General features: G+C 34.2%; 2 protein-coding genes across 5 annotated transcripts in view; both read left to right on the top strand.

Moving 5' to 3' along the window:
* The window catches only part of LOC124223540 (thrombospondin type-1 domain-containing protein 4), a 100,836-nt gene that overhangs the window by 7,032 nt on the left and 69,290 nt on the right, over positions 1 to 24,514 (top strand). The window lies entirely within an intron of this gene.
* On the top strand, positions 16,467 to 22,598 carry LOC124223332 (odorant receptor Or2-like). Of its 4 annotated transcripts, none has more exons than XM_046635177.2 (7): positions 16,467 to 16,603; positions 18,395 to 18,897; positions 18,992 to 19,428; positions 20,060 to 20,159; positions 20,472 to 20,513; positions 21,518 to 21,676; positions 22,170 to 22,598. In XM_046635177.2, the coding sequence occupies exons 2-7, from the start codon at positions 18,412 to 18,414 to the stop codon at positions 22,242 to 22,244; spliced, it is 1,299 nt and encodes a 432-aa protein (XP_046491133.1). In that variant the 5' UTR covers positions 16,467 to 16,603; positions 18,395 to 18,411; the 3' UTR covers positions 22,245 to 22,598. The 4 variants fall into 4 exon arrangements, with proteins under 4 accessions (XP_046491133.1, XP_046491131.1, XP_046491132.1 ...); XM_046635175.2 differs by having other exon boundaries at positions 20,409 to 20,513; XM_046635176.2 differs by having other exon boundaries at positions 20,409 to 20,513; positions 22,163 to 22,598.

Here is a 24,514-nt window from a genome sequence, read left to right as displayed (position 1 = left end):
ACGAATTAAAACGACGCTCCATTTTTTACAGGCTCAGTTGGATCCAGGAAATTTTTATCGATATGAACCAATAATTACGTCTATATATACAGGCACGTAACGTGATACAAGGTAACCGATACAGGCTGTCGACACGGACACACACGCGTTTAATATTACACTCTAAATCTTAGCATGAGAGCATGTGGCTAATTACATTTCCTTTTTGGATCAGCCTATCATTAATACCGATCGTTAAGTAATAATTGATTATTCGAAACCCGACGTTGTAATTTTTATAGAGCGATAAACGGCAGGTAGGCAAAAATATATTCATCCTTTACGATGTATGATATAATTATCCTGCATTTACTGCCTCCTTCGTCAAACAAGTGTGAGAATTCAGGCTGTTGAAATAGTTGAAAATGTCTGACACTAAAGTACTCGAGTACAAAATAAACCAAGTATTTCTAACACGCGGTTGTGTGGAGTTGTCTTTTTTTTTTTTTTTTTTGTTTTTTTTTTTGAATAATTTTTTATTAAATTTCCTTGCAATCATTTTATCACTTTGAAAAATTTTCGTATTTACTCGAGAAAATGTCGAAGCCTTAGCGTTGAATATTTACCTTGAAGATGATTAATTTTTTTCATTCGTAACGAAGGGTTCCGTGTGTCGTTAATTAAATTTGTTTTCATTCCACCTCGGTGTATTTCGATTTGTCGTTAAAACATTATTTACACATCGGTTTATCGAAAGTGATCGACGAGAGAGGACAGTCGGTATAAATATTTAATCTGATGCATTCGACGGTCGGAAAGTTTAAAATAAAAAAAAACACTCTATCAATATTAATTTTACTTTATTTTCATTTCAATGGCGCCAAAGAATATCGATAACTTCATTAAAGCTGTTCAACAAATTGCAAGTCATTGGTAAATATTTTTCATCTTCTTCTTTCAATCTAGCGATTAAAAAATTCTCTACCAAAAACTTCGATCAGCATTTGTTTTTTTTTTTTATAATCGTCGACGTTTCGACGTTGAAAAATACGAAAGAAATATATTACAAAAAAAAAAAAAAATTGCAGGAATGCCAAATTTGGATAACAATCTATATTTCTCGGATATCTGTTCTATTTTTTTCAAAAATAATAACCACAAGCCTCGATAGTTTTGATACAACTTCTCTTAACTTCTTCTTGATGCTAGGATTTTGTTGCAGTATTTCGATTTAAAAATTGTAAATGCTTTATGCCGCGGCTGCGACATACAGACCACACATTGCTTTTGTCTACACGTATGTATATGTATATATTATATACATATATTTATGTATCACACATGGGTGTATATACATATTATATATACACATAAGTTGTAGCAGGAGAGCGAGTATTGCTTTTAACGAATGACTCGTTGAGTTAAAAAGCGTTTAGAATTCAGGCTTGATTATCCTTTGAGGGTCTCTCTCTCCTCTCTCTCTCTCTCTCTCTCTCTCTCTCAGGGCGGCTTATACTAAACCGTCTTTCAAGTTTCTACTTCGAAACTGCTGTTCCCGCTGCCGTTGGTCTACATGCACCTAATTCCTCAATCCTCTGCACACCGTCACGAGAGAAGAAACCTTGAATAACAACGTCTTAAGTTTTCTTTTAATTATATACGCGACGACGCGTTACGCCAAGTCTAACGTCTCTAACACCTTACTACTTGCCGTACCTCGTGTTATCTCTGCCGTGCTTGGGAGAAGAAGTAAAAAAAATGAAAAAAATGAATAAAAAAATAAATAAAAGAAAAAAAACGAAACGTACGACGGATGAAAAAGAAAGAGATACTCCCATCCATATCGAGTATTCCCTCGTATTATCGTTGGCATAATACGGATGTTTCGTGGAGAAATTGAGGATTGAAAAGAAGAAGAAGATGAAAAAAAAAAAAAACTCGAGCGAAGATAGAAGGAGTTCAAATATAGAAGTGGAATAAACAAAGAAAAAATGAAAAAAATTCTAAGTAAAAGCGAAACTAAGCGCTTCGAAACATCGACGTTTCCAAAATCTCGAACCGGATACGTGATATAAGCTTTACTAACCCGCAGAAGAAAATATCGTAAAAAACGTGTAGTAAACTGTTGACGAAAAATTTAACCGATTATTTAATCGATAATTGTATACCAATAATTTATATTTATTAAATACATTAATAATAATAATAATAATAGTAATAATAATAATATGGAGGAGCTGGCTGCAGGTCGATCGATAATCGATATTTACTGTTAATTGTATCACAATTTTATGCTTGTTCATAAAGAGTATTTCCTGAAATATGAACGTAAAAAAATAGTGAATACCAGATTATAATTCAACAAATGTCTGAAAGTTGGACGGATTCCTTCGTTTTCACTCCACGATGACTGTTTTCATTCATTACGCAGAATTTTCCACAAAGTCACGGTAACAGATTTTTTTTTTTTTTTTTATTGTTTGCCAATTCATCAACATTATCTCTTCATCGTAATCAACATCGGTGTAATTTTGTGAATTTGAATATTCAACGACGCCAATACAATAAAACGAAAAATAAACAATAATAAAAAACATTGTCCCAGTGAATTTGGTTGAAAATTTAGTGTTCCGAATGAAACGAATTATTGTAGAGCGAAATCTAACCAATTCGCTAGATTTTTAAACGTTTTATAGAGATTTGAAAGGGTGCATCGATTTATATATAATTTCTTATTTATAAATTGAGTATTTTTTTATTTTTTTCTATATAGAAAGAGATTTTCGTAGATTACGAATATCGTAATTTGACGGTTTTATACATTTTCGTGATAAAATGACTAGCAGGAAAAGTATCGATTTGAAGCTAACCCACAATCTTCGCTCAAGGGTGTAGGTATGTTGTATAATATCGATTTTTCTATTTTCTATTTTTCTATAACCCACCTCTCGGCGACGTGGATCGAGAGAGGATGCAGATGGTTGGACTGCAGGCTTTTTCACGGGTCAAAATCAAACTGTAATATTTGATTTCGAACTGGTATGTACACGCACGCAGAGGCGTGACTTGGTGAGAACTCGAAGAGTCCCCATTATGCCTCGTCTCAAGGGGGTATTATATTATTATATGTATTATGGGCCTTACAGAATAGGTCAATCAAATTCTACTGTGTGATGCTTACGTTGGGGAATTTTTCCTACAAGCACATGCATACTTTTATTACATTATCATACATCGTATGAATACGTCTATTGGTACGCTGAGAAAAATTTCATTTCTCATAGTAACTAGAAAAATTCGGTAAAACAGGTATCGTTATAAAAAAAACTGTTTGAATATTGTCCGAATTATGAAAAACGATATACGCCTAACCATTTTTGCGCTATCGTCGATCCGTTTTTGGTTGTTGAAACGCAAAATCAGTTTGTGAGGTTTACGCTACTTTTTTAGTTAAACAAGTCTTTAACGTCGATTTATCGTTGCACGAGCGTTAAATTTTCGCAACAGTTGCAAGAAAATCTAGCAACAGTGATCGTAATGAGAAGGAATAGTAACGGATACTAGACTTTCCGGTAACGGCTAGAAAACTAATTTTCATTTTCTACCTAGAACTATATTTTGTCGATTGTGGTAAAAGATGAAAATAGTTAAGGACTGTGCGGTAACCGGAAATAAAAATTTCTCCAAGTGCGCTGCATCATTTTTACATGAAATAATCAATAATGCTTTTCAATCCAATATCCCTATAATTTTATTGTACAAGAAAACCAGAGGCTTAAAATCGGATCAGAATTTCGATATCGTGTATTAGATAAAAGCAAAGCAGCTGGTACAGAGATTCTATGACGATGTTTTTTTAGTATCGTTATTACAAAGTAAAAAAGAACTTTATCATTTGTTCAATTCGTATTTTAATTATTATTGACGTTTACACGTAAGAAATATTTTTCAACGACTGCGGAAAACATTTTTTTTATTCTTCTTCCTTCTTGCTTTCTTTTATTCTCGAACAAAAGTACGCAAGAATAATTTTTTTTTTTTTTTCCTTACAACCATTTTTACACATTCTGGTTTATCAGCTTACAGACATAACATCGAATTTTGTTACGTATACAATATAACCGTTTCAATCAGATGATTCCAGCGCTTCCGCCTGGAACGGTTTTAGAACACTTTATGTTTCAGGGGTTGTTTTGCGGGTTAAAAAAAAAAAAAAAAGAAAAACTAACACAGGGGGCGGGGTTGAAGTTCCGAATTTGAAAAATTCCGAAAGTGCCTGATTTTTAATTGCTTAGGGGCGAAATTTGAAGTAAAGAGAAATAATCATAATTCAACCGAGTTTTCCAATATTTTGAGCTGAAAATTGGCCAACTCTCAAGACACTGTTATTTCATAAACAAAAAATAAATAAAAAATATGGAGATACCGAGCAATGAAAAAAAGGGTATTCGTTCGATCGAATGATGTTGAATTATTGGAAATAGAATGAATTAATGATTTTTACGATATTTCATTACTTATCTCGGATAAAATCAGGTTATCTTGAATATTTTTCACACGAAATTAACGGCGAACATACATCGGGGTCGTTTTGACCCCGGTGTGCATCGTGAGGGTTAAAAACCGTAATAATTATTTGACAGGAGAATAAACAGGACACAATATTATCTTATTACGAATGAATCGCAACGGTTTTTTAATCATAAATTTTTACACATGTATAATATTTATACGTCACAGGCCGTTTGCGGGTATATTTAATAACGAGCATTACTCATGGCAATTTTGGATAATTATTCAAGTGGCATGACAGATGACGTAGTATTTTACGTTACGTACACCGAATGGTATAATAGTCGCTAATTCTCCTTGTCTTTGAATCAAAAGATATTGTTGACTAATGGCATATGTTGCACGTGTGTGTGTGAAACATTGGATTGGATTTCGTTTCAACGATAATTTACACGATTTCACGCAACGATCAGCCACTTGAACGTTTTTATCATCATCTCCGTACATCTCTTGCTTTTAATCCTCGGAACGTTAATTCTAAGATCGTAATCCGTGTAATCAATTATTGAGAATTTTTTTTCTCGTTCTTCGTCTTCTTTGTTACGCTTTATATCCTACAATAATTCATTAACATGTCACGCGTGCCTGGTTCTTCGTAATTACAACTTTTTTTTAACGATACATGTTTTGCTCAATTTTTCCAGTTACTGTAACAAATGAAATTTTTCTCAGTGTGAAAATCGGTGACGTAAACATGGCGTAAGATAAAATTTCAGGTATCTACCTGATTCATTTCACTCGTCGAAATTAAAAATATACGACAAGTGTAACGAGAATTTTTTTTTCTCATCATTCATTTTTATTAGTACGATATTTCTAATTTCATTCAGGTTTGATTTTTCAAATAATTTGCAGATCGTTTATCCGCAGTAAAATTTTTCGCTTCGTATAGTACGAAGAAACTAAAAGAAAATGAAACGCTTCCGCCGGGTATTTCAACCTTTTTTAATCTTACTTTTTGCGTCACTTTTTAACTCGTTTTTCAAATCCTCACCTTTATCGACTCGTTCGCCGGATATACCAGAGATTGGCGATCGGCTTTTAACGGGTCCTGTAGCTGCGGGATTATACGTATTATATCAGCTGCCTGACCCCCAATTTCGTCACTTTATTCAACACGGGGCATATATTTTGCGGGCAATCTTTTTTCCGCCCGTGTTTTTCGGCACCGCAGAATCACGTGGATTACGCGAGAATAATCCCTGGCGAGAATTTCACCCCCCCCCCCCCCCCCCCCCCCCCCTCCCCCCCGTACCTAAACATTTAAGAATGCTGCGCAAATTTTATGCTTAAAAAAATACAGCAGCCTTCAAAAGTATTTCGATAGTATGAGATTCGTTGTTACTTTGACAAATCGTTTTTCTTACTTTTCTTTATATTAACTTTATTTTCGAATAATCGAGAGATAATTTTTAACAATTACGTAGAACATCGGATTCGTTTCAACAAATAATGTTACTGATTTTTTTTTTAACTTTATTCTTGCATTTAATTATAACTCGATTACTATCTTTGTCAAAATACTTTTTAGCGCTACTGTACCTGTACCGTATATTTCACAACTTTCGGTATCACCGTCACGAGAAAATCAGAGATTTGTTTACCGTGCGAAAAATGTCGGTAAACAAATTCAAAAGATAAATGTATGAATAAATAAATGAATAAAAATAACTTCACATCTTTGCAAATTATTTTTAAGTTTTAGCAACGAACCGGATGATGAGGAAAATTAGTAGAAAAGATAATATATTTGCGGTAAGAATAACCGGGAGATTTACGTCTGGAATGAAACATTATTGTTATTATTATTATTATTTTAATACCGTTTATACGTGTGCTTTTTGAAGTTCGTTCAGTTGATTATTTTTCAACGACGCGATCGTTTCAACAGCTTTCGAATCAACGTCACGGAGACTGAATCAGTGGATAGTGATGTATATATATATATAGGTTGCGATGGAAAAATTAGATGTTTTCTATTTCATCGTCAGATCGTTTATTATATAACTGTACAAAAACGTTGATTTTTCTATTTTCTTTTGCTTTCTTATTCCATGTTGTAAAACGAAATTAGGGAAGAGGAGAAAAAGAGGAGAAATTGCAGAAGAACAAAAGTTTAACCAATATCGAACGTAGGATTTTAGAAGGAGAAGAATAGAGCAAAAAACAAACAACGATTTATGACACGGTTCTTTTTATATGATTCTTATCTTGATCAAAACCTCGAAAAAAAAAAAAAGAAAAAAGCGTGTCGCACAGTTTTCAATCAACTATAACATATTATAAAAGAAATGAAATCGAAGGTATCGAGCCTGGATAACCTTCCTTGTTGGGAAAAAAATTGCCCGTACTTAATGCTGATCGAATGGCGGCAAAGCGGGTGAAACGCTATGATGAGAAAATCCGTCCAGAGCTGCAGACGCAGCAGAAGCTAGGCTTAATTATATCCTCTTGTTTTTACACGATTAGCCTAATAACTTGTTTACCCTTTCAATCTTATCCTAACGTGTGTCAACATTGCGCGGCCATATATTTCAAGAGGTCGAAAGCGATGCCATTGCATTCTTTGGATGCGACGGGGTGTGTATCATGAAACCTCGATGCGGACGACGACGACGATGACAAAAATAAAGGGAATCTTTAGAACGCGTGAAACGTGCAACCGTTTGGTTTAAAAATCTTAGGAAAAACCAACGCGTGGATACACGAAATCAGTTTAAGGATGTAGCCGGTGTACATTATCAACCAAAAGTGAGTCTCGTCGAACAATGTTGGATACTTTTTGATTAGATGAAAGTCGGAATGAAAATCAACCACGGTAAAGATGATGGGAAAATTAAATTTGAATAATAACAACGTCCAAAAGTTATAAATAAATTTTTCAAATAAAACATTGTGCAAAAAATTTGTTGGGAATGTTTTTTTTTTGTCATGTGAAATGAATTCATCAGATTTTTCTGATCAGGGTTGAATTTTTTTAAAGAATTTTATCATTGTTTTGAAATTTCCGCGCTCGGAAATTTTGGATCTTGAAAAATGTAGGAGAAATTGAGAATTTTCGATACGTTTTCGTAAAAACGTTTTACATTACAATTAAGAACTTTCCGGGGAATTGAATTAATAGTTTTGTAAATACAACATTTATAAAATAATGAAAAAAAAACTCTTGAAAAATCAACGAACTCATTTCACACGTAAAAAAAAAAAAAAAAAAACACACTTCCTAAAAATTTGTTACACAATATTTTGTTCAAACAATTTCTTGATAACTTTTTGGCATCACTGTTATTCAAATTTAATTTTCCTTACCGCCTTTCTTGCGGTTGATTTTTTCCGATTTTTATCTTATCATCAAGTTGATCGTTATTGCAATTTTTTTTTATATTATTAATATTGTCGTGATCAGGTGTTATTTATTGATAAAATTCAGTGTTCCGATATTTATTACTTTTGTATCACAGGGAAATTTATAGTCAAGAATTGGCAGTAGGATTATCTAATTCAGTGACAGTTTTTCGGAACCTTCGTTCCATTTCACCTTTTTCTTTGGACATTTTTTTCCACCCGACTGTACATCATTACACGCACACATCCGTAAAGGATTCCCCTATTTCATTCAACGATGCAAGAGAAAAATGTCAAAAGGGTGCGGAGTCCTTTTCACGGGTCATTATTCTGCTCTGGGCGGGGATATTTTCAAACGTGCGTTTTGAGGTTTCACTCGAGCTACGAAAAAAAGTTCACATCCTTGCGTTTCGTTTTCTTCGCTAACGATTCGATACGGTTTTCTGAATTTGAAGAAAAAAAAAAAGTTTTCATATTCAGTCGATAAAGCGGGGACAATATCTTGAAACTTGAAAATGAACCACGCATGCGCCAAATAATTGAATCTCATTGGTCGGCGAAATCTTCCCGCAGCGATATTCTTGTCTGCGATGCAGGTCGGCCAACCTACGCAAAATGTGTACGTTTGAATTTTCAAAGGGTACAAGCATTAAATTCCGACCGTACTTCGAAGAATCAACTTTCCGACCCAACAACAAATGCTTCCCAAACGTTTACAGAATCTCAATTATTCGAGATTCTAACCTCGAAAATTCGTATCAACTACATCGCCGGCAGAAACAAAGTTTGAAAGCTGAAAACTCGGGTTGGCCAGCCTGCGCGAACAGCCGACAAAACTCGCGCATGCGCGGTTGGTTTTCAAGTTTCAAGACATTGTACCGGTATATGTAAAATCGGTAAATTCAACGAAACTGTTGCAGAAATTTTGGAAAAACGGGGAATTTTAAAGTTGCGTTTGCAAAACTAAAAAAAAAAAAAAGCAGAAAACCAAATAAACAAGTATATCAGAATCGAAATTCTTTGTAATTGAATTTAAAAATTACTAAATCGTAATACGTTGTATTACGTAACACCCGCGCATCAAAGATCGGTATAATGAGGTTTGAGAGGAGAAAAATTGGATCAGGGAACTAAAAATGTGCATAATATTATACAGCTATATATATATTATGTGTATACTGTAATATATATATGACATATGTATGTATATATATATGTGTGTGTGTGTGTAGGATCTACGTGAAAAATGTTGAGACATAGCGTAGATCCTTCTCGCATCCAACGTGAGCTATCAATCAAACAGCGGGTCGGAACTGTTCCAGTCATTCGCGCTGTGCATGCCTACATCATATACTTTGTACATTATACATATTTACCGTGGTATGTGCCGCCCTGAGACTAATTAATTAATTTATTTCCGACACATGCAATCAGCCTAATTACAGCTTGGTATAAAGGTTCTATAAGGAACTTCTTGCGCGTTGTATTTAGATTCGTTAACATTATTATTATCATCATTATCGTCGTCGTTCCTTTTTTTTCCATTTTTTTTTTTTTTTTTTTTTTTTTTTTTTTTTGTGGTTCTCTGATTCGTTTCGTTTTCTCCGAATGTAACCTATTCGTCATTTTATATTTATATACAAAGCGAATCGCTACAACGATCTAATGGTTTAATACGCATGCGCAAAAATTGTAGAGCAAAGAACAACGGTCGTTTTGTCAGGGTTACCAACATTCATAAATCGAAATTATACGGCCCTGCGCTGTATCTAACCTCAAAAATATTGGTCACCCTCACCAAACAAATGCTTGTTGCTCTTGAAGTTTGGCGCATGCGCATTAAGAGGGTGCGTCTAGTGCGAAGACTGTTTTTTTTTTTTTTTTCTATATTTATAAGGTTTTCTGGGGATTTTCTTAAGACAAACCGTTGAAACAAAATTTCTCACAATTTTTACATTATATTTATTGACGTTTAAAAAAAATTTGTGAATTTTTGGAGACGAAGCAACGAATATAATCTGATTTATACAACACGATAAGAACGTATGTAAAAAAAAAAAACAGTTTAGCCATAATATGTCAAAAAGCACTAGACCGATCCTGCTCAAATTTTTACAGCATCTCTATTGCACTTTTTGACGTATCATGTCCACACTTTTTTTTTTTCAATACGTTCCTATCGGACTGTAAACATTAGGTCATATTCACTATTTCGTCTCCAAATAATGCCCAAAAATTGTTTAAACGTCCTTAAATATAAAGTGAAAATCGTGAGAAATGTTGTTTCAACGGTTTGTCTTCAAAAAAAAAAAAAAAAATACCAAAAACACGTTCAAAAAAAAAAAAAACAGCCTTCACACCAGACGACTCCGTTAAACCATTCGGTCGTTAGCAATTCAATCTGTACGTATATTATATGAAGTTTTCATTCAATACGCGAGTGAAAACGAATGAATGAATATCCCATGTATAATGGATTGTATACTGTGAGAAAAAAAAAAAAAAAATAAAAAGTGAAAAAAAAAATCAAGTAGCCAGTTGATTTTGTAGGTATTTGATAGCTGGTGTAAATATATTTAGATTTGTTTACCTATAATATATACCCTCTGTATGCACACATGTCATGTTATATACTTATATGCATGTATATATACAGCTATTTTTGTCGGACCATTCATTTCTTATTCCGTGAGCCCCGAGGATGGACGCACGACTTTGTGTATATTGGCCTTGCCCTTTATTTATCCACAAGTTCGACCGCCCTGAGTAAATAAACCGTCATCTCAAATTAGCTCTCCCCTCTTCTTTTCTCTCTCTCTCTTTTTTTTTTTTCTCCCCTGCATCTATAGTGGTTTTATATATATATTATATTATATTATTATATCATATATTACGTATATGCATACATACATATATATATATATGGGGCATTCCACGCCAATTCGACCCGCGTTTTACCCTTGACCTCTCAAATTTGGCGCGCGATTTTTTCTACGAATGTTCTCACTTCTGAAAAATCCTGCGTCGGATATCAAAGTTTGTTAAGCTTGAACCCCGAGTGAGCCGATATTTCCTTCTTACTGTTTTCAAGCTTTTCCGAAAAAAAAAAAAAAAACGTAGGAATCGTAATTCTGTTTCCATTTACGATTCATTCTTTTCTCCAATTTTTTTAAGACGGTTAGTTACAAAAAAAAAAAAAATCAGCGATTAATTCTATCACAAACAGGCAACAAATTGGCGCGATTTTCAGACAACGTTTCTCTTTATTATTAATTTTTTTTTATTAATTTTCAACGCGTACTGTATACAGTAACATTCGAATATAATACAAGGCTATAGAAAAATAATTAGCCCCGAATTAGGCCGCGTCTCGCGCTGTCGTTTGCGATAACTACCCATACAGACGAGTCGAATACACGTACGTAAATTATATTTACTATTTCTACTACAACTACTACTAGCGCCGATGCGTTGGAGATAATCGATGTCGGAAACCGGATGTTGTATGAATCTGAAAATTATGTGAACCGGAAAACTGGAGCGCTGAATCATCTGATTGAAACGATTATATTGTATACGTAACAAAATTCGATGTTATGTCTGTAAGTTGATAAACCAGAATGTGTAAAAATGGTTGTAAAGAAAAAGAAAAAAAAAAATTATTCTTGCGTACTTTTGTTCGAGAATAAAAGAAAGCAAGAAGGAAGAAGAATAAAAAAAATGTTTTCCGCAGATGTTGAAAAATATTTCTTACGTGTAAACGTCGATAATAATTAAAATACGAATTGAACAAATGATAAAGTTCTTTTTTACTTTGTAATAACGATACTAAAAAAACATCGTTATAGAATCTCAGTACCAGCTGCTTTGCTTTCATCTAATACACGATATCGAAATTCTGATCCGATTTTAAGCCTTTGGTTTTCTTGTACAATAAAATTATAGGGATATTGGATTCAAAAGCATTATTGATTATTTCATGTAAAAATGATGCAGCGCACTTGGAGAAATTTTTATTTCCGGTTACCGCACAGTCCTTAACTATTTTCATCTTTTACCACAATCGAAATATATAGGTCTAGGTAGAAAATGAAAATTAGTTTTCTAGCCGTTACCGGAAAGTCTAGTATCCGTTACTATTCCTTCTCATTACGATCACTGTTGCTAGATTTTCTTGCAACTGTTGCGAAAATTTAACGCTCGTGCAACGATAAATTGACGTTGAAGCCTTGTTTAACTAAAAAAGTGGAGTATTCGAACAGTTTTTTTTAACGATACCTGTTTTACTGATTTTTTCCTAGTTACCGTAACAAATGAAATTTTTCTCAGTGTGTATTCCTTCAACGATTTTCTCCCATATAGGCAGAATTTCATATTATTACAAGTACATGTTTCATTCGACGAATGGAAGTGATTTGTAACTTGAGTCAAAGACTACAGCGTCACTCGACGGAAACATCGTTGTTTCATATATCCGATATCCCCGCAGTCTGCGTATGTCTCGTCTCAACGTCGCTGACACGAATGACCATATTTCATGTCGTTGAAAAAGCGAGAGAGAGAGAGAGAGAGAGAGAGAGTAACGTATATGGCCTCCGGCAAGGGATGATCATTTTTGTTCGATTTCAATGGAGGATTGATCACGCGACGATCACGGGCACTGGGCGACACGGAAATCGGTTGTGTACCACTTTTGTACATCGTTTCTTGGCCATTCACTAACCTCCACAATCATACCTGCAGTCCTCCTAGCTCTCTAGAATTTTCGTATTATACGCTTATTCCGCGTACTGTGAATTCGACATTTTTACTTTTTTGTTTACACGTTAAATCGACCGTTTTTAAAGCTTCGTACCATAATTGCAAACAATACGCTCACGACGGGTATTTTAACACGTTTGTCATAGAGGCGAAGAGAGTTTTTAAATTTATTATCGTGTCATTTAAAACATTTGAACGTTTGTTTCTATTTTTTTTTTTTCGGGGTTTTTTATTTTTTTCCGTTATGGATTTAAATTTTTCAAAGTACGGATGAATACAAATGAAAAGAAGATTGCACATTATGTAGAACGTGATGTATACGTATATTTTAGTTTTTAAAAATTGTACGTCGCCGCGTCGTTCAAATTGATTCGTAAGAAAAAAAAAACTAACGAAAAATCCCGAGTCAAATCAGAGAAGTTGAGTTGACATGGAATGCCCCATATATACATACATATATATATATTGTACGTAAAGTAAATTTTCGTCTTCTTTTCGTGATTAGTAAATATACGATGATGAAAATAATAAGAAAAACAAGCCCGAAAAAATCTAGGCATTTGTAAATTTCAAATAAGTTTCTTGTACCGATTGGCGTCTAATGTATACAAAATATCGATGCATCGATTAATCGAGCCTAAAGAAATGATCGAAGACGACTCGATTGAATAGGTAAAAATTAATCGATTATTTCGTATTTTTTTTTTTTTTATTTATTTTGTTTTTTTTTTCCATACTGTGCGTATGAAACTAAAATTTCGTAAATTTCAGTCTGTTGTTTTAATAGCGGAAAAGTTTTATAATAATTTCTAGTTTCATTAATTTTCTTAAGCTTTCACTTATTTTATCAAATGGATATCTCGGTAAGTAAGGCAATGATAATAATTGAAAGTTCAATCGCATTAATTAATATTGTATCGCTCAGTTCAATCGGAGTAGAAAACGAAAACCGATATTTCGGAAAAACAATCGAGTTTGAAAAATAATCGATTATTACCCGATTAATCGGGGTAAAAATAATTCGATCTTATCGAAAATCGATTATCTTTGGTCACTATTGGTTTCTTGGCGCGGGAAGTGATTCTGCCTATAACAGAGATGTAAAAATACCGGTATATCAAGATTCTCAATCAAGTTATCAAAAAAATACCGTGAATTGACGTTGTTCTTTTTTATCATCTAATCTTGTGTCGCGAAATAACGGTCACATTTTTTGTCGGTAGTTTTACGGCAAAAATAAGGTGACGCCACCTATTTAGATGCAAAAATACCTGTCGCGTTTTTTATTTTATTTTTTAATTTTTTTTTTTTTTTATTTTTGGTAAATTGACGATCGCCAAAAAACATGACCGTTCATTTACAAAATTACAACTGTAACAGACACAAGCAGCGCGTCATCTGTTTTTCCATCTCTCATAATCATAATTTTCGTTGTTGTTGTTTGTTTGTTTGTTTGTTTTTTTTTTTTTTTTTTTTTTTTTTTTTCCTATCAGTAGAAATCAATCCAAAATCCACAGCCGATACATGAATATGTCGATAAATTTATTACAGTTTAATTGCAAAAATATATTCCTAAAAAGATGATTCTTAGATTTCGTCTCAGTTGTTTTTTTTTTTTACATCAAGTATGACATGTTTTAAGATTCGATGAACGTGGTAATTTTATTCGCCGTCACGTCACCGGGTTTCTCCGACCGTAAAAATACGGTAAAGTTTTACCCGTCACGTTTACGACTCAGGCTTACGTCTCTGATTCCGCGCATTTTAAACACTGTCGTCGTTTGGAGTGGGGAGAGTCTCGTTAGATCGAAGACGCGGGGTTCGACTGTAGATGTAGTAGAAGCTGTAAGAATGATCGAGGCGGAGGTGTGTCATTATCGTACGCGATAGCCAGGCGTACACCTTGTATAATATACACATACGTGTACGTATATTTGTCGAATTAGAGGAACATGTTAATACACTTCCACACGACGAATAAAGCCGCGGTGTAATACTGCGGGTGGAATTCGATATCGGTATTCCTCTGATCTCTGTTATACGCGTGCGTGTGTATATCTTATATATGTATGTATACACACACACACACACACACACACACACGCACACCTACGATGACGATAATAACGCGTGTTAAGGGTTTTATGCCGCCCCGACGCACGGCATGCGTGCGTGTATGTACGGAATGATCAGAGCACGCACCGATCCATCGGAGGAGAAGAACGGGAACACAAAACCGGAGCCGATTGAGACGGATCGTTTATTGATCGATGGAAATTTGTGCCTCGGTTGTCCACGACGAGGGGATTTAGTCGCGATCAGATTATAATATTTATTGTTGTTGTGTACATCTTGACGTCTTGTAATATATACATATATATATATACATGTGTATGTATATATATGTATAATATATTGTCCCGTATGTTCGACGCTCTGCACAACTACGATGCACAGCCAGCGGTGTATAGCGTTTCAGGTATCGTAGCGTCGATCGTGTACAATATCCCTGAGATGAGACCTCCTATCGTGATTCCCCGCGTGTACGTTTTTTTTTTCTTTTTTTTTTTTTTTTTATCCTGTCCACTAATCCTTTCCCATTTCTTTACGTTTCTTTCCTCTTCTTCCTATCTATTTTCATTTCCGTGTTTTTTTTTTTTTTTTTTTTCCCTTATCACTCCGTTTTTTTCACGTCGCGAAAGTCGCTTGCACGGTATCGCGAACTTTAATTGTACGTAATAATATGTTGGATTGGGTAAAATCGAGATAGACTGGGTTTGAGGATATATATAATTATATATATACGTATATGTGTATATATTTATTTATTTGAAATCGAAGAGAAGAGGAAAAACGACGAGCCGGTAAAACAGTTTCTTTGTTCGCGATAGGTTTCATCGATGTGAAGAGGAAAGGGTTGTACAATGTCGGTCTGTCCGTGAAACTTTGGCGACGATCTTGATAATGGAGGAGTGAAAAAATGTGAAATTGCGAGGACTTGGGAGCGAATGAAAAAGTTTCGAAAGAAAACTTGGAAAAGTTTCATTTTTGTCGGGAAAAAAAATATTTACACCTTTTTTTTTTCTAAATAAACGTACAAACTGGGAAAACCTTGATCGTTTATTTGGAAAAAGTAATGAGAAGGAAAAATTTTACGGCTGTCGGGAAATACATTTCACGGCAATTTTTCATGTCCATTATTTTTTTATTTTTTTATTTAGCTCTTGAAACAAAAACTACCGAAGAAATTCGTCTCGAAAAAATTCACAAAGTTTGTTCAAACGTTAATAAATACAATGTGAAAATTATGAGAAATTTTATTTCAATGGTTTGTCTTTGAAAAAAATAATCAAAAAAAGCTTTAAAAAAACAGCCTTCGCACTAGACGAGCTCATTAATACATTCAAACGACGTGACATCTTTCAAGAGTTGACGACGTTTCTCATTGTTGTTCAATTTAATCCCCTCCGGAGGAAGGAAAAGCGACGGGATGAAAAAAAAAAAAAAAAGTAACGTTTACGTACATCGAGTGGAAACTGTCGCTTGCAATTTGCAAGCAGAATGTATCATCTGTACAATGTTGAACACGCTTATTGCAAAACATTATATTTTCCTTGAGATTACACGTTTGCGGCATAAAATACCGACGTATGCGGACAATTTACCTCACATTTGCATTATCTTATGACTGGATATTAATGATTATTCTATGAGCTGAGATGAGAATAAAGTCAGCTGCAAAACGTCGCCAGGATCTTAAGGAAGACTTCTCGAGTTCCAGGTTCAAGTCCCGTCGGTTTGATAAATTGACGAGCAGCGGACTTCCTGCTCTTTAATCTCTCTATCGATTTTTCAATTCAATTAACATTCGCAAAGTTTTAACACGGTGCAGAAATTGACGCATTTTCAAAGCCTTGTATATATTATTTTTTCGACCGTTTTCACGGTGAGTTTGAAACTAAGATTCATAAGCTTAAAAATACTGCCAGTTATCGGTAACTCTCATGATTTTCATCGAGTCAATGATGATTTTCTGAGTGTTAACTGTGACTAAATTTTCGAAAGTACTAAAAAAAAAAAATAAATAAATAAATAAATAAATAATAATAATTCCTGGAGCTGAGCAAAAGAAATTTGGGGATATCAAAGTCAGTTGGTACAGTTTACAATATATTTCAGACAACTGTATGTGAACCAGGCACCAAACATGTTCAAAAATCAACTTTCAAAATTTCCATTGATTCTTAATCGTTTGCAGTTGTTTGTAGCGAAGAAATTTTCGTTTGTAGTTAATAATCAAAAAAAGATGCAGCGCTTCCAAAAATTACCAAATTATGATTTTTTGAAAATTGAAAAATCGCCGTCACTTTTTTCCCAGACTACTGTAAACAAAAAAATTTTTCACTGCAATCAACCGCAAACGATTCTGCGTTCGCAGGAACGTCGGTATACCATGCAGTTGAAAAATTATCAATTATGATTTGCCGAAAATTGAAAAATCCCCGTTACTTTTTTCCTGGACTACGAAAAACGAAAATTCTTTCACTAATCGGCACAAGTTTTGATAATTGATTTTTGAACATTTCAGGTACCAGGTTCACACAGATGCGAGGTAACGACGTTTTAAAAATTTTTCTATTTTTTTTTTCTTCATAACATGCACCGTTAGCGTAACTTTCACTAACTCTGATCCAGAATTGGGCAGCAGAAGTTACTTTCGTCATTTCATTACCCGTAAATTACAATTACTGTGAATAACTGTAATATTTAGTAACTAATTACAATTGCGGGAAATAATTGTAATTTTGATTTACCAATTACAGTTAGTATAAACAATTGTAATTTTATGATTATCAACTACAATTACTCGAAATAATTGTAATTTTTTTGTTGTCAATTAAAATTACTTGAAAAAATTGTAATTTTTTTGCTACTAATTACAATTACTTGGAACAATTGTAATTTTTCTGTTATCCATTACAATTAATGGAAATGATTATGTTTTTTTTTCAAATTTCAATTGTTTTTCATAATTTATTTAAACAAATTACCTTTGGAAACGTAATGTCGAATTCTCAACATAATTTCAAATTCCGAAAACATCGGGAACTTCATGGAGCTTACATTTTCACATTGACTGGTCAAGCAAATTATTTAAACAAATTAATTTTTCAAAGTAATGTGAAATCCTTGATCAGCTACCCAAAAAACTTTGGTAACCATAGCCCATTCACATATTGACTGTAAAAGACTCGTTCCGATCGCACCATTTGAATACTCCAAAAACGGAGTAAATTTATTTGTCTATTTGTTGTTATTTCACAGGAATAACGTTAGAGAAAAAAATTCAATTGGACCACATCGTGTGGTTTACAATTACTCAAAAGAATTTTAATAATGTCTGATTTAATTACAATCACTGAGGATAATTGAAATGATTTCTGATTAAATTCCAATCACTGAAAGTAATTTTGATAAACTTTGATTAAATTCAAATTACTCAATGTAATTTTAATGAAATCCAATTCAATTACAATTACTGGAAATAATTTCGATGGACTCTGAGTCAAATACAATTATCAAAAGTAATTTCACTGAACTCCGATTCAATTATTATTACTGAAAATAATTTTAATGGAATTCGATGTCATTAAAAATTATCCTTAGTGATTTGTAATTGTTAATTTTTTATTACAATTTTGCCCAGCACTGCTCTAATCACGTAAATTTCTCGCAGATCTCTATCGAAACGTCATGCCAAAGCCGAATTACTTCTCTGCTCACTTGACGATCTTGAGAATTTTCGGTCTCTGGTCTTACGACGATTCGGAATCGCGATCGTCAAGCTCGCCGAAGTCGTTTCTCTACTCCGTATACCAGGCGACCTTCCTCTTCACCTTTGCATACCTCTTCACAGTGCTCGAAATAATCGAGCTACGTTTCTCCTGGGCAAAATTCGACGACTTTATAAGTAACGTCTGTTACGCGATTGTCCACACAATGGCTTGCTTGAAGATATCGTTGATACTCGCCAGAGCGAGTGACATACGGAAAATTATCAACAGCTTCGAAAACGGGCCTTTTCAAATTCGTCCCGGTGAGAAAACTAACGAGGAATATCGACTCGTCTCGCAACGCGTTCGTCGCAACAAGAAATTGCTCAAGATTTACTTCACCATCGGCACTTCCGTCGTCATCAATGGCCTCCTATGTCCGCTCTACGTTTCTTCCGATTCTACGGTGATTCTACATTTTTTTCATTTCATTGCAAAATTGCAATTCTTTTCCCTTCTCGCGCGCTTTTCGATTGATGAGACGAAATTTTGTTCGTCAGAGCCACGAGACGAGGGTAAAAAATTTCACCACGGAACCTGATCGAGGGCTGATTTCTGGGGACGATAACGAAATCGTTTCACGGAAACTACCGTACATGAGCTACTTTCCCTTCGACGTTGGAGTGACGCCTTATTACGAGCTCGCCTACGTTTACCAAGGTATCAGCCTGATGACGTTGAGCCCGATAATCGTTACGACCGACGTTCTTTACGGCAGTATTCTTCTGCACATTGCTACCCAGCTCGGAATTCTCGCCCGGACTTTGATCTCCGTAAGATCGATCGGGGCTAATAGATTGCTTCGATACGACTTGTACAAAAGTCACGGTAACGGTTGGAAATTCGACGATGGGGAAATTTTTTCGAGGAAACGATTGGACGTGGAAATTTATCGGCTGTTGAAAAATTGCGTCGCGCATCATCGCGCCATTATAAGGTACGAACAAGTGTCTTGTTGTTTCAACTTTCACTTTTTAACCGTTTAATTAAAAAATTACGTGGCCTTTGGCCTCGCTGATTACGAATCTGATATCGGATTTTGATAATTCAATATGGCGGATCCAATACGGTAGACAAAAATTTCAAATCTAACGAATTCGCCGTACCGAATTTTCGAAATATGATTTCAGTTTCGTAATCAGCGACACCAAAAACTACCCGGACAAAGTTTTTTCCCCGGATTTGATCGGATCTGAAATTATTGTCCGCCGTCTTGAATTTTTGAATTCCGACATGAGATTCGTAATCAGCGAATCCAAAATCTTACAATGTATCACAATAATTACTCCCGAGTATTGAAATTCTATTAGTATGCTGTAAGAAATAGCAAAAAACTGCAAAGAAATATGTTTATCAAAGTTCTCTAAATATACAAAAAAAAAAAAAAAAATTGATACAAAATAGGTGGTAAGAATAATTACCGAAAGGAAAGATTCGTTTTCACTGTTCGAACTTTGAACTCTGATGACTCGAGTCTTTTTATACGCAACGTTATTCCAACGATAGATTATTTCGCCTGTGTTCAATTCAAATTTTGAACGTATAACGGTTTCTCTGTACGTCTCTAGCTTGGCCGAGAATATGGAGGAAATATTCAGCACACTTGTCTTGCTACAGTTTCTGAGCAATTTGGTAATCATGTGTTTTCCACTATTTCAAATAACCTCGGTAAGTAATATCAGTTTCAACTCCGCGCTCGGCTGCCTCTTTTCTTTTACTTCTTCGTCTTTTCATGTTTTATTTAACCGTAGTTTGTGAATCGCCTCCTCGAATCATGGTTCAACCACTTCACGTCTCGACATATTTAAACCGCAATCGTTTAACGCGTTACTATCTCATCGTTATTACGAGATTTTTCTTTTCTCGTTCTTTACTTCGTGTTTTTTCTTGTATTCCAAACCCTACGTTTCGCTTCAGGTACCCGTAATGAGTTTTCCATTTTTCTCTATGGTTTCCCTGATGACCGCAATGATGTACCAGCTATTTATATTCTGCAATTGCGGCGACGAAGTTACTCAGCAAGTAAGCTATGAGACGTTGTTGTTATAATACGCAATGACAACTCGAACAAATCAAAACTTCAACATGCTGTAATGAAAGAAAAAAAAAAAGAAAATCAACTTTCGTTCTGTTAGGCCATACACAAAGTTCGACATTTAGTTTCAGGAATCAGCCACTTTTTGTGGTTTTATTTATTTATTTATTTATTTTTTTGTCACATTCCCAAGATATTTTGTTCTTGACTTAACGCCACATATATATATGACAAAAATATCTTGAAGACTAATTTTTTTCTTTTGCGATTCCTATCGTTAACCGGTAACAATCAACGAGAAATTTCGTGTACGTTTTAAAGTCGTATACGAATTTTCTCTGAATAATTGTTATCGATATCATTATTAGTTGTATTGAAAATTATTATATGCAATTCCGAATTTGAAAAGTTCCGAATTTTTCGCTGACGAAACTCGAAGTAGAGAAGTCAAACTTTGACGAAACATGAAAGTTTGGAAATGCTGAAAAGGCGTAACTCCGACAAGTCAAAGTTCCGAAAGTGCGAAAATGAGAAAATTTCAAAATCTTATACATCGAAATTTCAAACGATCAAAGATTTTCAGTTCCGTGAATTTCTGGCTTGGTGAAATTTCACGAATTTGATCGTTCTGTGTTTTGGATTTTCGACACTATTACGTTCGGAATTTCGGTCATTCTGATTTTCAGTTTTTATAATTCTTTTACAACCGCTCGTTGAGTAAAATACGCTGTCTGAGTATATTGAAATTTTCGGAATTTTTCTCCATCGGAACGTTTACTTTTCGTAACTTTGCGCAATCGTGCCTTCATTCTTCGTAATCTTTCATTTCGGAGCTTGTGAGACTTTGGCTTTAACCGACAATTCGAATACTTTGTCGTTCCTTCAAAGTTCGATTTCTTCACTTCGAGTTTCGCCACGAAATAGTACCAAATTAGACGCTTCCGGAAGCTTTTCAAATTCGGAACTTAAATCCCGCCGCAAAACGTTGCAGAGCCTGCTGGTAGCCGATGCTGCGTGTTTTTGCGATTGGTACGAATTCTCATCGGCTAAAATGCGTCGTGCCTTGTTATCGATCGTTCAGAGATCTCAGAGGCCCTTGAGACTTACAGTTGCAAAATTCGCAACACTTTCGCGCGAGACTTATCTCAAGGTAAGCGAAAAAGAAAAAAAAAAAAAAAAATAATTCAACAACTAATTCGCATAGCTCAAAGAGAAAAGAAACGGGGTAAAAGTTACATCGAATAATTATTATAAAGTCAGAGCCGAACGATGAATGAAATTTTATCATATATATATGTACATATACATATTGTCGCAAATATTAATGAAGCAACTGTTATTTCTTTTTTTTTTTTTTTCTCTCTTCAACATTTCCGGTCGTTACATTATATAATACACGTAATGTTTGTACATATATATCTATATACATATAGGTATGTAAAATCAGGCAAATTTTAATACTCCTAAGTGATTATCTTTACGCGCGGCGTGATGATAATTTTTAATGTCCGACGACTTGGCTTATTAATATTATTATCAATGTTCTTATTATTATTATTAATAATACTATTATTAACAGTTGTTAGCGTTAGTGTTACCGTTATTATACAACGTGACACATTGTGTACGGAATAAGTTTTCAGGTCGTTCAAGGATCCGCATCGTATTTTATGTTCCTGCGTAAAATGCATCGTGCGGACGACGACGACGAGCAATAAAAAAAATCCGGATTAGATAACAAGAGGAGTATAAAACTTTACACGGTTCGCGCTGCAACTTTATGTGTCTGTGTTGCACGCGTGTGTGGTTAAGTGTGTGTTTTGTATGAAGAAGGGAAAAAAAAATAAAAAAAATAATGATAAAAGAAAAAGAAAGAAAATCAAACGCACACATGTCACACACTGTAGTTTTATTGCACGACTCCCACAAGAATTTCGCCAGCGACGTTAACGGTTGTGACACGAGTATTCTGGTAATTAACTTAGCTCAATTTAGTGTTAAAGTTTTATGAGAAACTTTTTTTCGACTTCAAATTTCACCACGCAGATATTAATAGACGACTGTAAGATAAATATCGTTGTAAATTATTTTTTATTTTTTTGTGATATTCTTGAAGAATTTCAGAGGAGAAATTTAATATCTTTTTTTTTTTTTTTCTCTCAGGAAATGACAAGAACGATGTAATTTGAGAAGTTGTAAAATTTTTAAAAAGTCGCATATTTTTGATTATCAATTTTTTTTCTTTTACCGATCATGCGTAGAATAAAAAATCCACGCAAAATTCAAAATCTTGAGATAAAAAGTATGATGTTATTATATTATGTATTATATATGGGGCCTTCCACACCGAATCGACCTGGGTTTCACCCTTGACCTCTTAGATTTGGCGCGCGATTTTTTCCATGACTGTTCTCACTTCTAAAGGTACTCGGTTTTCTTTTTTTTGTTTTTTTTTTCGACTCAATTTGAATTGTCTACAATTTTTAAAAACGATTTTATCGGTACCTAAAAAAATTAAAAGTTTTAAAAAATTCTGAAAAATTCTGCGTCAGACATACAAAATTTTCAAGCTTGGACTTCAGACTATCGTTTAATCCCTTGAACGAGGATTCTTCTCGCCACGGCCAATCACGTCCTCTCCAACTTGTAATGATTAAGATCGCAGCTTAGCCAGCCGAGAAGCAGCAGGCTCGTCCAGTGGCCCATTAGTTGGATTTATCTATAATAGACGTATTCCTCCCTCTTCTTTTCAATTTCTCTATCCTTCCCCCCCCCCCTCTTTGTCCAGCTATTTTTATTTTAGTTTCTTTTCTTTTCATTTCACTTGACAAACAACCGGAAAATCACAGACTACGCAGTGCGTAAAAATAATTGGAGCATCGATTAATCGAGTCCGAAAAAATAATCGAACACGACTCGATTGATTTGGTAAAAATTAATCCATCGGTCGATTATTTTCTACTTTTTTTTTTTTTAGAAACCGCGCGTATGGAACGAAAATTTTTTAAATTTCGTCGCGTAGTCTTGATGGTAGAATAGTTTTTGGATTATTTATAGTTTTATTAAAGAACATTTTTCAATTTCAGGTGAAAATATTCATTTATCTTTCACTTGTTATACACATATAATGGGTATCTTAGTGAGTTGGACAATGATAATAAGTGATACTGTAATCACATAAATTTATATCGTATTGCGCAGTTCGTGGGAATGAAAAACAAAATCAGATTGTTGAGAAAAATAATATCGAGTCGTGGTCGATTATAATTTTTAAATAAAATTCGATTTAATCGAGAATCGCTTATTTTTGGTTAATTTTACGGCGTTACGTGCAATGAATATCGTTTCAATAACAAAAGTTTTTGCGTAAAAGTGAAAAAAAAATTTTAACAATTATGTAATAATGAAAAAACAAGTTTCGTCCAAACTGGTATAAATATTCGTCAATGTTAGTAAATTTTCTGCGGAAGCATGATTGCCACATCGATTTGTTCGTTCGGTTCGCTTGTTATCCATATTTTCTTTCCTTTTTTTTCTTTTTTCTTTCACCTAACCGCAACATTACTTAATAATTATACATCGTAATAGTCAAAAGAAAATGTATGTACGAGTGACTTTGGACAAAAAGAACAACGACACATGAAATAGCACCAGATTTTCTAGCTGAAAAATTAATTTTCATCGCGGAACATATTTTTTGGTTACGGTTAGTAGAAAAAAAATAAAAAAAAAAAAAATTTTACAAATCGAAAATAGTTCGAGAGTCGTGCACAAGAATTTTCTTACTTGAAAAATTGTTTTGTTGCGTTTCGTTTTTGTTTCTTGGATCGGAGTTTCCGAAACGTTTTTTCTTTTTTTCCTTCCATTTTTTCTTGTTTTATTCTTTGAAAGGTCGTAACATTTGAAGAAAAAAAAAAAACTGTTGTCGTTTATAGAGTCGAGTAAAGGTCTTCAGGTGGTTGGATGGTTGTTTTTAAGGACCGCATGT

This window comes from Neodiprion pinetum, chromosome 7, assembly GCF_021155775.2.
Source record: "Neodiprion pinetum isolate iyNeoPine1 chromosome 7, iyNeoPine1.2, whole genome shotgun sequence".
In the NCBI taxonomy this organism is placed as follows: Eukaryota; Metazoa; Arthropoda; class Insecta; order Hymenoptera; family Diprionidae; genus Neodiprion; species Neodiprion pinetum.
The sequence above is the reverse complement of the archived record's forward strand: the minus strand, read 5'-3'. Positions and strand labels throughout refer to the sequence as shown.